At 37.8% G+C, this 14,434-nt stretch overlaps 1 protein-coding gene across 1 annotated transcript; it reads left to right on the top strand.

Annotated features, from left to right (window-relative positions):
• Positions 1–2,440: 2,440 nt before the first annotated feature.
• LOC143849163 (uncharacterized protein At1g24485-like) lies at positions 2,441–7,920 on the top strand. Its single transcript, XM_077358213.1, has 9 exons — positions 2,441–2,564; positions 3,090–3,612; positions 4,662–5,134; positions 5,283–5,415; positions 5,980–6,048; positions 6,133–6,204; positions 6,317–6,388; positions 6,489–6,733; positions 7,556–7,920. Exons 1-9 carry the CDS (start codon positions 2,498–2,500, stop codon positions 7,732–7,734), a joined length of 1,833 nt encoding a protein of 610 aa, XP_077214328.1. The 5' UTR covers positions 2,441–2,497; the 3' UTR covers positions 7,735–7,920.
• The last annotated feature ends 6,514 nt before the right edge of the window (positions 7,921–14,434 follow it).

Genomic DNA, 14,434 nt, shown 5'->3' with positions numbered 1-14,434 from the left:
TGATCACCCAAAATTTGGCAGGTAGCTCTGTTTTTTCTTGACATAAAACAATTTTTACGCCCATTTTTTAGTGAAACTGGAGCATAAATGGGTGCAAATTTTATGTCGAAAAACTGTCATTACATAGGAGGGTACTATAGCCATTACAAATTTATGATTTTGGAATATTTTTTCCAAATTCAATTCCAGCTTTGAGGGACAAAAAATGTAGTAGCGCACATGTTTAAAATTTCGACCGAAATCTGAAATTTAGGACTGAAATCCGAAATTAACCGAAAATTTCCGAAATTCAATTTTTCTCCATTAATGACATTATTTATTAAAAAAAAAAAGTGTTACAAAATTTCGGCCTAAATTTCAAAATTTGGGTCCGGAATTTGGAACCAAATTACCAAATTTCGGTTTTTGGTGGGGTCCGAAACGGTTACCGAAACCGAAATTTTACAGCATGGTAGCGCATGGAATATAAGATTGACTACTAATGCAATCCCAAGTCTAACATATATTCCATGTAAAATCCCAAAGTCAATATATTCCCCAGCTTTTGATTATAAGTTTATAACCCACTTGCTTGTTAGTTGTAACTTGTAACGCCTACTTAGTAAAATGATTCTCCGCCGTTGACTTTGACCCATCTTGCTTCTAACCGCGTTCCTCGCCCAGAGCTGGAATTGTGGTACTTTAGTCAATCCCTGTGAAATGACGAAATTACCCCCAATGACTTTCTTTGAAAGATAGTGTTATTTTGATATTTCGAGACACGATCAAGGCTTATTTAGGATTATTTCTTTTCCCCATAGTCCATTCCTTGCACTAATCCCTCCTTTTAAACTTCAAAATATGCTATAGCACGTTCTACCTTTTGTTTTTGTTTTTTTTTCTGTAATTTGTATTTTCAAGTAGGCACGTTGTAATTAGGTGGGCATTACTCTACTGAGAATGAATAGGTAGAAAGTACTTCAATATCAATGGTGAGGATCACTTCTATGGTCACTGGCATACACATGTAGTACAATCGAAACCATTGATCTTATAGAACATCATGAGGTGATACATGATGATTCTGGCCCTATGCAGCCGGAGCATCCTGCACGTAAAAATAAAGAACTACAAAAATCAACGGTTTAGCTTTTGTTGGCGGAGCCCTAAAGCAGGTTTGATAGATCAACGGCCTAGAACCCTCAAATGAAGATGTTCTTAATGGCATTTGGCCACACTAGTGGTCATGGATCAGACCAATGAATCCGATCATGTAGACATGACACAAGTTATAGCCCAAAGAGTGTCTTAGGAAAGAGCTTAACAACCAAATCTTTTTTAATCATTTTTCTATTCTTTTTGGGGAAGTGATAATCTGATATATTCAACCCCTTTTCTTCCATGGGCCCCCCACTACACTCTAGTCTGTTTATGAATTATGACTTGACTTTTCAGTTTTCACACTACAAGGGCGTGGCTCGGGGAAGAAAAAAGGGGAGAATATATCATTTTCCTTGTTTTTATATTATGTTCCAAATTCAGCACTATTAAGATAGGATTTGAAAAACCTAAGGGGTGACTTATTTTAATGCATGGGCCACTCAAGTGGGAGTCTCATTGATTGGATGGATGGATCAATAGAGATCTATAGATAGAGACCAATTGACTTACTCCGGAATGGTGGTTGTTGAAGGAGGGGTATTTTAGCTTCCCTTCTCCCCATAAATTGACCCCAAATGAGGTGATCTGAGTTGCTCTCTCCAATAGAGTAATTAAAAAGCGGATAAATAGTGGGTCAGGGAATTTTATCTATATAAGCTCAGCATATCGCAACGAAAATGACCAAAGCGCCTCTCTCGTAGACAATAACAAAGGGAAATGATAAATCGGCCCCTGTATGTGGCAATAAGCCTCATTGAATCCTTCTTATGTGAAGTACATAAGCCCTTCTGCAGTCATTGATACACTGCTGCTGGGTGTCCCAAGTAATGTGACAATTAGCCCCATTTAATCCTTCTTATGCGAAGTACATAAGCCCCTCTGCAGTCATTGATACACTGCTGCTGAGTGTCCCAAGTAATCAAAAGGGGCGGTTATATCACTTCCAATAACAAAATATCCCTATCTCGTGGAAAAAAAACCCAAGTACTCTTATCTCACATAAATTGAGCAAAATACCCCGATCATAACTTCATTAAAAGAGAGCTTAGACGACCGCAATAATTAGCCGTACTCAAGGGCTTGCACACAGTTTACTTATCATTATCTTACACTTTAATGGGGGTCAGCCCTTTTGAATTTTGAATACATACACAGAAGTCAAAGTCAAGGAGAAAAAAAAATCAATAGCAAATTGCAAAACTCACATGTACAGCCTGCATGTTTACATTGCTTGCGCATTAGTCTCTCTTCACAAAGTCAAAATTCCATTCCTCCATAGTCACTCTTCACAAACTCAAAACTCCAATCCTCCATAAATATGCCTCTTGAACCTTAGCTCTCTTGAACTTGAGCAACAATGGCTAACCTTCTCTCTCTTCTGTTCTTACTACTTCTCTCACTTTTTGATGTCTCGGAGCCGGCCGGTAAGTTCTCATTGTTTTTGATAGGGGTGCAACTCGGGTCGATTTTTAGGAATTCGGGTTGAGCTTTTACCATAAGATGGGGCTGGGTTTAGGTTGATTACAACTCATTTTTTTAGCAAAAGCTCAACCTGACCCGACCCAAGTTCCAACCCTAGTTTTTGAATCTCCCCACCCTCTTTCCTTAATTTTTGTTTTCCCAAATATTCTAGTCATTTTCATCCGTAATCACAAATATATCAGATATTTTCAGAAACATTGCAATATTTTGCATTTTTTTTATAATCAATAGAACCCCAAAATTTTGCCTAAATTCTGAAAAATCGTCATGATATCTTAATATTTTATTTTTATAATGAAAACATCACAAAATTATCCGGATAAATTCACGATATCATTTGTTGTCCTATTGTTGGTCTTAAAATTTATATTTTTTATATTTTTGAAATTTTATTGTCTTGGTTTTCACCCAGTATTAACTTGGAATTTCTTAAAATCTTTATGACTATGTTTTCATCATACATGCAGTGTTCTCAAGCCTGGATTGTGGCGCTACGGAGTCATCCGTTGACGGGAACGGCATTCCATGGCTAAGCGATGTAGGCTACATCCAAAACGGCGAAATCCGAGTAGTTCCGAACGCTGGGTCAGTTTCTCTCGTGATGAGCACTCTCAGAGTATTCTCTACTAGGAAGAAGAATTGCTACTTGTTTACAGTTGACACGGGAGACCAACTCCTTGTTCGAGCGAGCTTTTATTATGGAAATTATGACAAAAAATCCTCACCCCCGACATTCGATCTTCAGTTTGACGCGAACCATTGGGCAACTGTGGTCACTTCCATAGATCAAGTTGTGGTCTATGAAGTAATATATATCGCGAATGGGACGGAGATTAGTGTATGTGTGGCCCAGACGCTGCCCAACCAGCTCCCTTTTATATCTGCAATTGAAGTAAGGAGTTTGGACTCAAGTATGTACAACCAAGTCGATGCGAATTATGCTTTGTTCCAAAGGAGTAGGGTTGCCTTTGGTGCAACTTCGATTGTGAGGTAAATATACAACTCATTTGATAATTTTACAATCTTGCAATCATGTATATATGTAGAGATAAAATCTCGTGAAAAGGTTCTTTAATTTCTCTAGTATATTTTAAGCTAAAATACTAAATTTTTTGTTAATTGAAACGGCTCATTTGAAAACTACAATTGGAAATTTAAGATGAAGTCCAAATGATTGGCTTCAAAATTCTTTCTTTTTCGCAATGAAGTCTCCGACTTTGCTTTATTTGCAAAAACAGTGTTCTAGTTTGACAATTTACAAATAGAGTCATCACATTAGGCGAATTTTGCAAGTCGAGGTCATGCCATGATTTTTTGACAAAAATAGTCATGATAGATTTTTTTTTTTTTTTTTTGACTTGTAAAAAAACCAAATTATCCATATACTTGCATAAACGATCAACTCAACTCAAACCATGGATGGGTTGGGCCTACCATTTTAGACTTCATGTTTTGATGAGGTGGGACCCTTTAATGTTTCGGTAGGGTGGGTCCCACCTACTCAACTCAAACACATTCATCAGGTGGGCCCACTATTTTATCTCATGTTTGATGGGACAGGTCCCAACATATCGGGACCCATCATTTTACACCTCATGCTTTGCTGGGAGCGTCACAGGTGTTTTGATCATTTTACAAGTTAATTTCCATCTTTTAACATATATTTACATGGAAATTTTTGTCTTTTTACTAGTTAAGAAATCTACCATAAATATTGCGGAGTGATAAATCGACCCCCATATATCTTATATCGACTCTCTCTCTCTCTAAGCCAGAGGAGAGAGAAAGAGACATAGGTGGTTGAATTAAGATATTTGGGGGTCGATTTATCACTGCCCTAAATATTTTGGCCACTAACTTATGAAATAACGTGATTTTCAAAATTCCCTCAAATGTGATGACTATTTGCAAATTGTCAAACTAGAAGACTCTGTTTTGCAAATAAAGCAAAGTACGAGACTTCTTTTGCAAAAACCCCAATCATGATGTTCACTTCAAAATACATCTTTTAAATGTTTCTATATATGGCGATTTTGTAGATTCCCAGATGATGCTTATGATCGGATTTGGGTTCCGGCCGTAGTATCGAACGGATTAACCGCAATTGCAAGTGACACATCAATCATGAATGCAGATGTTCCCGATAAGCCTCCGATACCAGTATTACAGAATGCAGTGACACCCGCAGAATCATCTTCCTCAATAATTCTACTCACTAATCTTCCTTCAACCCCAATTCCCATCTATATAACTATGTACTTTGCCGAGATGTCTCAGTTGGATCCAACAGCAAACCGATCTTTTGAAATATATGCCGACAATCAGCAAACCTCTGCGCCTATAATCCCTCAATATCAAGTTGCTACGGAGTTTACCTTCACAAACTCGACAGCGTCTTCAAACACGACAATTGCTTTGGTGGCCACCTCGGACTCGACTCTTCCTCCAATTATTAGTGCCATGGAGGTCTACGTTGTCGGTCCACTCAGCAATGGAACCGATGGTAACGATGGTGAGTCTACTATTCTGTATTATATATGTTGCATCAGTATGGGTACGAGTGTTGGAATCCGACATGGATATCCTATGTCGGATTTGGCAAACCTCAGAAAGAAATATTCTTAGAATTTGGTGTTTTCTTTTCTGTTCTTGTCGAACAGTTCAAGCGTTGGTTTCATTACAAAATGCTTTTGCTATGCTCCAAGAATGGAGTGGTGACCCTTGTCTTCCAGCCACATTTACCTGGGACTGGGTGGCTTGTAGCTCTGACAATTCCCCTCGAATTACAGCTCTGTAAGTTTTCCTTTTATAGCATACAATTTAGATCAAGCTGGTTTTATTATGTGAAAAACCTATCTACTGTTTGAAATAAATTTTTTATCTAGATTGAGTAATTTGTTAACTTGAATCATGGATTAGAGGCGCATTACAAAGCCCACTTCTTGAAGATAGTTGGAGTCATCTCAATCTGATCTCTAGAGGCATGTTTGGTAATAATGAAAAACCGTTCGATGGAAAAGAAATCCCTCAGACAGTGGAAATTTGCTACCTCAACTTTGGGTTTTTCCCCTGTTTTTCATGCCCTCCTCACTCTCAAGTCTCCCCTCTACACCTGTCTCTCATAATTGGAACCACTAATAAACTTACCCTAGATGTGCAATATGAGTTGGGTGTACTTGAGTCTCCTTTGGAAATGATTTTTTTATTAAAAAACTTCCAGCAACTACCTCCCTACCTTACCATTCCAAAAAAAATAAAAATAAATCTTCCTACCTACCTTGTAACATAAATCTTATCTATTCTAAGTTTAGATTGTTGTGTTTGAATAAAAATATCTATATTAATGGTGATTTGTAGGTATCTCAATGGCCTTGGATTAGTTGGGACTCTGCCAGACTTCAGTACTTTAGATGCTCTTCAAACAATGTAAGAGAAACAGAACTGCAATGCAAACTATCTAAAATTCTATTGATTTTTGTTGTTTTCATCTCATACTTCTATTGATTGCAGAGACGCCCACAATAACAGCTTAAATGGTAGCATTCCAGATTTCCTAGGCTCTCTCCCCAACCTAAAAGAGCTGTTAGTTTTCCTGATAAAACTCAATCCCTACATCATCCTTCATGGGTTACTGATATATAAATAAATTTGTACCAAAACTAACGAAGGAATTTCATATTTCATTTCATTATAGGAACTTGGCAGATAACGATTTTAGTGGACCCATACCGTCGTCCATATCGAATAATAATAATATCAAATTGGAGTAAGCAAATCTGTTCTGAAACTCTTGTTTCCTTTTTTCTCTTTGATGGTAATACTATGTTTATATGTTCATTATATTTCCTTTAAAAAAACAATTGTAGGATTTCTGGCAATCCGAATTTGTGTGTTTCTGGCAAGCCATGTACAACTTCCAACACCGGAACTTCACCTCGGACTTCATCTGGGACTTCAACAGGAGGTGCTTCAACTGGAAAGAAGAGTAGCAACCTACCAGTAATACTTGGTTCAACAATTCCATCTTTCTTAATCTTCTGGGCTATTGTGGGACTTCTGGTGATCACCCATCAAAGAAGAAAATCAGCAGCAATTGCCGCAATTAGTACAGGTCAGAACCATATTGAAAATGGATTTTTCTATTGAAATACATAAATTTCTTAAACTTTATTCCATATATTTCCCTTAGAAAATCCCATGGAGAAACATGATGACTTGATTCAATTTTTTGTCAAGTGGAGTTTATTGGTCTGTGTTTTGATTCGAATCGTTGAGTATTAATACCATGGAACATGGTGATACAGGTGTTCTGAAACTCCGAAATGCTTAACATTCTCCCCAGAATGAGTCATACTATAGTCACAAATATCTCTGATATTTTAGAAAATATTGCAAATATTTTATGATTTTTTATAAACTCAACTCAACTTAACTAAGCCTTTGTCTTAAACAGTTAAACTAGTTGGGGTCGGTTATGATTTTTTTATAAAAAGACAAAATTACAATTTTTTTCGAGATTATGAAAAATCACTGAGATATCTCCATATTTATTTTTATCGTAGGAATATCACAGAAGTATCCCAATAGATCCACGATTTTACTTGTTTTCCCTATCTTGTTTTGAAACTTTATGTTTATATATATTTTAAAATTTTATTTACATCTTTTCCTGTTATAAACCTGAAAATAACCAAAAATTTTAAAAATTTCCATGATACCCGCTTCCTGGAAAATTTCCTAGACAGATATTTGTGTGACGAAGAGTCACACTGTGAAAGTTACCGATGCCTTTTGATTTCTCATAGTATCATTCATCATCTCTGGATGTGGTTTGCATTGAGATAAAATCACATTATATCAAGTAATTGCTAATTATCTTTTATTATCTGTGTTAGTTCTAACATTTTGTGTTTCATCTCCTTTCTTCAAACAGGTGGACTAGGTAAGCCTAATGGCCCACCACAACCAATGCCGACAGGCTTCGCCGCCCATATGAACGGACACAGCACAAACAACGATATCAAGGTAGAAATTGCCGAGCAAATCGGATCAGAATTCGCCGATTTAATGGAAGAGCAGGCACAAGCAGAAAACAACAACACAAATGCCTAGTCTCTCTATCTCTTTATTTATACAAGTTCGAAATTCAATTTAACTATGTCTTTTTTTCTTTTATTTCTTCTACCCTATCGAAAGCCCTTGACTAGGATTCAACACTAATAGCGTATAAGGCATAACTCATTGCCACATGCTTTAGTTGCCTAGTTGTTTCCAACTTTACCTATAAAGGGTTGTCAAAATTAATTTATTGCCCTCATTTTTTATCCACTTTCATTCTTTAATATAATATAAATAAAGAGGGAATTGCTAGGTCTCCATTCACGAGGTGGCTGGTCTCACATGCGACAGACCAGTCGCGAAATGCCTTTTGCGATGGACCCTAGCAAATCCCAAATAAAGAACGGCAGGAGCTCGCGCACTGGGCCGCCCTTTTTTCATTCTTTAATATAAATACTTAGCCCCAAACCCAATTAGGATTATGAAATTGCATTACAAAAACAATACCACTTTTATTTTATTAGAACGAAAGAGAAGCAAACCTTCACTGTCACTTTCAATGGATTCAAAAACAACCTCTCAGACATGAGAATCACCTTTTTATGATAGTATAGAATTATATTAATGGAAGAGATTTGCTAGGGTCCATCGCAGAAGGCATTTCGCGGATGGTCTGTCGCATGTCAGCCTAGCCAACTCGTGAATGGAGACAGGCATTTTGCGGCTGGTCTGTCGCATGTGAGAGTAGCCACCTCGTGAATGGAGACAACTCCATTCACGAGGTGGCTGGTCTGACATGGGACAAACCATCCGCGAAATGCCTTTTGCGATGGACGCTAGCAATTCCCATGGAAGAAAAGAAGGGGGGAGGGAGAAGATAACCCTGACCGAGATGGTCAACACAGAGTGTGGACAAGAAGAACAAAAGTTAAAACAATAAAGAAACCAAAATCCCAACGGAGGAAGAAGATAAAAAATCTCTAAAGATGCCATCCAAACACGTGCCCGGTCTAATCTATCAGCATCACTATTTGCCAATCTCCTGACATATTGGAATAACACTGGGAAATCAACCTCTTTATCTATCATGAAGCATACAGAGAAATCCACCAATATCACTTTGTATCTGTAAAACTTATAAATGGAAACTACCTATTGTGGAGAGATCACACGGAATCCCTCTTGATCAGCACCCATCTTATTGGGTATGTGGATGGATCGCTTCTCATGCCCTCCATCTGTATCTCGTACGTCTAAAAACCAAGCTATCTAACCAAATCAAAATTAACTACATCAAATGTCCAAGATGGCCAATACATAGTGTGGACAAGAAGAACAAAAGCTAGAGCAATTAAGAAACCAAAATCCCCACGGAGGAAGAAAATAAAAAAATCTCTAAAGATGCCATCCCAACACCTGCCCGGTCTAATCTATCAGCATCACTATTTGCCGATCTCATAACACCGGGAAATCCACCACTTTATCTATCATGAAGCATACAGAGAAATCCACCAATATCACTTTGTATCTGTAAAACTTATAAATGGAAACTACCTATTGTGGAGAGATCATGCCCTCCATCTCCATCTCGTACGTCTGAAAACCAAGCTATCTAACCAAATCAAAATTAACTACATCAAACGTCCAATAATTGATCACTATCGAAAGTTGCATTAATGCAACTCTCTTTGAAAGCCTTTCTTCACAAACTCTTGAAACACCAACTTCCAATTAAACTCCCCTTCATCAAGCTACTTGGTCAACTCCTGGGGCATGAACAACGCCACAATCAGATCCAGTCACAAACATCAACTCTGATCACTGAATTTAATTTTTTCTATTATTGATCATTATTTTAGAGTGGAATAAAATAATTAGATCCAAGCACTTGCTTTGGAATTGGTGGAAGAACATCGACAGTTTGTGGAAGGATTGAACAAAATCAGCATGGCATTCGAGAAGTCCTGCACGATGAAAAAGAAACGGCGAAATGGAAAAAGAGGAGAAAAGAAGGTGGAAAGAAGGCAAATAGAAGAAAGAAAAATACAAAAAAGAAAGGCATCAATAATTTGAAGTATTGTCGAGTTCGACGAGTTTGCTGCTTGAAATTCTGTTGTTCATCTCAAACTGTCCAATTCCAGAGTGAAGATCCTCGCATATAACCACCAGTGCATCAACATCCAAATCATTTAAAAAAAATAAAAATACAATGAAGGAGCTTTGATGAATGGCCCAATGGGACTAGTTTTAAAATGAAGCCGCCTAAACTCTTGATGACGACATGCATAATTATGCCTAATTACTAGACGAGGGGAGGAAGAAAGGGACCCAATACCTCATTTTTCACCTACCAATGCTTAATCTTCAACCTTAAGGACAATGTTGATTTCAAGGCGGGTGGAATGTTAGGTGCCTAGATGGATCCTGCTTGGAGTGGAAAAAATTAATTAGATATTATAGTGAATAAGATCATATCTTACCAAATTTGATATATCTAGTTGTTATGTTAGCTTAGGATACCTATTTTAGATTAGATAATCTTTATTTGGCTATTTCTATATGTTATCACGTGCGCGCATGCATTAAGGTGGAGCTGGTTGTCCCATGTACAGATAAGGGACGAATTTATCATTTCCCTTTGCAAATAGAGTCATCACGTTTCAGTTAATTTTGTGGATCTAAGTCATGCCATCAATTTGTGACCAAAATACCCATGGTAGATCTTTTTGACTCAAAAGACCCGAATGTCCTTATATGTCAAAAGATGAAAATTAATTTGTAGAAGACTGAAATACCTGTACTATAATGTGAAAAGATGCTCATTGATATGTTTTGATAGGGTGGGTCCCACCATTTTGCCTCATGATTTGATGGTAGTAGGTCCTACATCTACACCTGAGCCCATGTTTATGGTCTGGATCACAATTTTACACATCATGTTTTGATGGGGTGCGTCCATTTTTTTATACCCATACCTAAGAAAGCTGGTATATATAGAAATGATATTCCATCAACCTTGAGTCAAACACTTATCATAGACTGTCATGGGTATTTTGGTCTTTTAATGAGGTAATTTTCTGTCTTTTCATGTACAAAGACATTTTGGGCCTTTTCAGTGAGTCAAGAAAAAAAATGTAGCGTGGACATTTTGGTCACAAATTGATGTCATGACATGATACGCAAAATTTTCTCAAACGTGATGAGTTTGTTTTAAGAGTTTTTATAGTCAAACTAGGAAGACTCTGTTTTTTCAAATAAAGTAAAGTGGGATTTACTAGGAACCATGGTAGAAAGCATTTTGCGGACAGCCTAGTGCATGAGAGAGCAGCCACCTCAGAGAATAAGACAAAATCTGGTGAAAAGTGAGCCTATGTGGTTGCTCTCTCATGCAACAGGCGGTCTGTGAAATTACTTCTGTGATGGTCCCTAGCAAATCCCAAGTAAAGTAGAAGACCAAACAGCCCTGGATTTTAAATGCATAATCAAACAGTGAAAACATCTGTGAATCATGGTTATCCGCAGACCAAACTGCCGCGGAAGGATATAGGAAATATGACGAAATTAAATTTACATGGATAAGCGAACAACAAAAAGTAACAATAGGAGCACAGCCATTTTCCCATCCAAACGAACACGGCTATTCTCCTCAATCATGCTTAAAGAGACTGCAACTAATTTCCATAAAATGTTAATTCTTAGAGTTGGTGCGGAAAGCATGGAAATCTTCAAATGGGCAGTGGGGAAATAAGTGGATAAAATAGAGGAAGAACGTTTTTCTTGTTTGGCGGAAGGTACCAAGGTCATAATCTTAATTTGTATATTATTTCTAATTAACAACTGGCTTGGCTTTCATCGGTCACGGTCATAATTATTTCCTCTAGGGTTCCCCTTCCACCAATTTGTATGACAATCCTAGTCATTTGGACTGAAATGGGAATAAAAATAGAAAAAAAAAAAAAAAAACTGACTCGCAGGTCCACCCAACCCATATTGGTGGGGTCTGGGTTCACAAAAAAGTGACCCATAAGATTCCGGGTCATTTGTGACCTGGCTCGTACCACCTGGACCTGTACGGGTTGGGTGAAACCCGGCCAACCCCCCCGTTTGCCAGGTCTAGCCTTCAAAATCTTCAAAATAGGATGATCCTAATCATCCAATTTGTGGGGTTCAACATGGAAGCAAAGATTTCGCAAAAGAAAAGTGAATGGATGTGGATGGGCTTAAAAGAACTTGGACACCTCCCCTTAACATATAGCTTTTAAGGGTGATGTCTACCCCCCACAAGCGGTATGAAAGGCGGGGCATGGTATCTCCCGTGTAACCTTGAGGTCCAAGGATGGGTCCCAACAAGTTGTACATGGTGTGGTAATTTCTGTGTACCCGGAGAATGGAAAAAAGCCCTCGGGAAATATCATGGTAAATCCGGAGTCAATGGAGGATGGAGAAAATACATAAGGGAAGATCTAGTAGTTCTTACATTGCTCCTGCGTGGAGAGGTGAGATTGTGTACGTTACTTCCACGTGGCGGGGAGGATTGTTGGGGGTTCCACACAAAAGCAAAGATCCCACATCGGAAAAGTCAACGGATGTGGATGGCCTTACAAAGACTTGGGCACCCTCCCCTTGAGAGCTAGCTTTTATGGGTGAGTTCTACCTAGGTCCCAACACAATTGTTGAACCCAAGGTACTTGTTAAGAAAAATGCTAATTGTCCACAAAGAAAGAAAACCCTTGCAGGTTTCTGAAAACGTAAAAAATAAGATGAAATGATATTTTTGAAGATTTGAGGGATTTAGTCGTATAAATAACGGAAGTTTGATTAAATTTAGGTTAGTGTGTGATATGTAGCCAGATCTGTGGAGGAGATGAAGAGCACATCAGGCTACACATTCCCCGATGGGGTCTGGCATATTCTTGGGGGCATCAAAGAAACAAGAAACAGTGGCAGCATGCAGCTGGTTCAGCATATCGAAGTGATATGGCTAAGGAGAATATTGAAGACACGTACGGGTCAGCAGTACAATGAAGTTACATAAATATTCTTTACAACAAATCAGCTACCCGCTTAATGGATAACCACTTGCTACCAATGGGGAATTGATTTCTATCTCAAATCGGGGTGATTGGATTTTGGATATGCACCAATGGAAATCATAAGTTCCGTACACAATAGAGGTATATGATAGATCTTTATTAATTTTAGATAGTGAATGTATTGGTAGATCAATAATATTTATAAATACTTGTTTTGGTCGAGAGTTATATAAATACTTGACATGGGGTGTATACTATGTGATATGTGAGTTTTTGATATAGAATGCGAGAAAATGAAATATTGCATGTAACATCGATGATTAAATCCAACAAATATATTCAGTTAAATGAACTTGATCTATAGATTTAAAATAATTAAATGTGAATGATCAATAAACCCAATATGGATTAATGATTAAAAGGTATATATCCAATATATTTAATAAGTGCGTAAGTGATGATCTACTTGAAATTCAAGTAAGGATCTAATGAATAAAATGAGTAAGCATGAAAATATCAAAAGAAAGGATTAGATCTTCCCTGATCCGCATGATTGATCAGTTCAATCATTGATGACGGATCATTCGTGAGCGAACGGAGAAGTGATGTGGGCCGCAGAGGTCCTATGTGAGGATCATGTGGACGAATGCCAGCAATGCCTATGTGTGAGAAAATTTAAATATCTTGCTAAATAATGGGAAAGAAATAATTAATAAAAGGAGAAAGGTAGTAAAGGTTGGAATATGGAATTTAAAATAAAATAAAATTAAGAGTGCGCTACGTTAAAATGGGAAAGGTGTGACTTCAACGAAATTAGAGTAGCATTTTATACCTAAGGTGTTGGAAATTAATCTTAACCACTAGATCTTGATCATCTATCAACTTTACTTTCTTGGGACTTAAGTTACTCGACTTTCATGAGACTTAAGTTACCTACTTTCTTGAGACTTAAGTTACTTACTTAGCTTGGAAGACAAGTCTTGACCACTTTGGAATTATGTAATGTTTTTATTTTTCATGTGAAAGTGTGTTAGTTGTGCTTGGGAAAGCTAATAGTAATTAAGAAAAGTTAATTTCGGATTTGTAAGGTAGGCCAAGTTTTAGTCCATGTATCTTCTTCATATGTAAGAGTTTTTAGTGAAATTTGAAGGGTTTTGAGTAATACAACAACCTGGGTTACTTTCTTTGTGTTTTTGGTATCAAGAGAACAATCTTCTTTTCTAGAAAACTCATCTTCTCCCTCAAACCACGTTGGTTTCATTCAAACAAAGTAGTATAAGAGCCAAGGGCGTGGTAACCCCGGTCCGCTTCGAAAACCCTGGTGTAGAATCTCGTGGTTCCCACGTTACCACCACATGGAGGGGAGAGATTGTCCACGTTGCTTCCCCGTGGAGGGGGAGATTGTTGGGGTTCCACGCAAAAGCAAATAGTCCCAAATCGGTAAAGTGAAATGGATGGGGATGGGTTATAACGGAATGTGCACCCTCCCTCTAATAGCTAGCTTTTAGGGGCGAGTTTTACCCGATTAGATTCCCTACAAAGTGGTATCAGAGCATAGGTTGAAGGTTGATCATGGCTTCCAATATGTTGCAACCTCAACTTCCTCGATTCAATGGAAAGAACTACAACCAATGGAGCATTCAAATGAAGGTTTTCTATGGATCTCAAGATCTATGGGATATTGTTGAGAATGGCGTTGAAGAACCGGAGGATCAAGCGGC

Source organism: Tasmannia lanceolata, unplaced genomic scaffold, assembly GCF_043159265.1.
Source record: "Tasmannia lanceolata isolate RefF3 unplaced genomic scaffold, GAP_Taslan_0.1 ptg000016l, whole genome shotgun sequence".
NCBI lineage: Eukaryota > Viridiplantae > Streptophyta > Magnoliopsida > Canellales > Winteraceae > Tasmannia > Tasmannia lanceolata.
The sequence above is the reverse complement of the archived record's forward strand: the minus strand, read 5'-3'. Positions and strand labels throughout refer to the sequence as shown.

Coding starts and splice junctions, on each gene's coding strand:
- LOC143849163 (XM_077358213.1), top strand. CDS start 2,498: ATGGCTAACCTTCTCTCTCTTCTGTTCTTACTACTTCTCTCACTTTTT. Junction 2,565..3,089: donor TGATGTCTCGGAGCCGGCCG/GTAAGTTCTCAT, acceptor TCATACATGCAG/TGTTCTCAAGCCTGGATTGT. Junction 5,135..5,282: donor TGGAACCGATGGTAACGATG/GTGAGTCTACTA, acceptor CTTGTCGAACAG/TTCAAGCGTTGGTTTCATTA.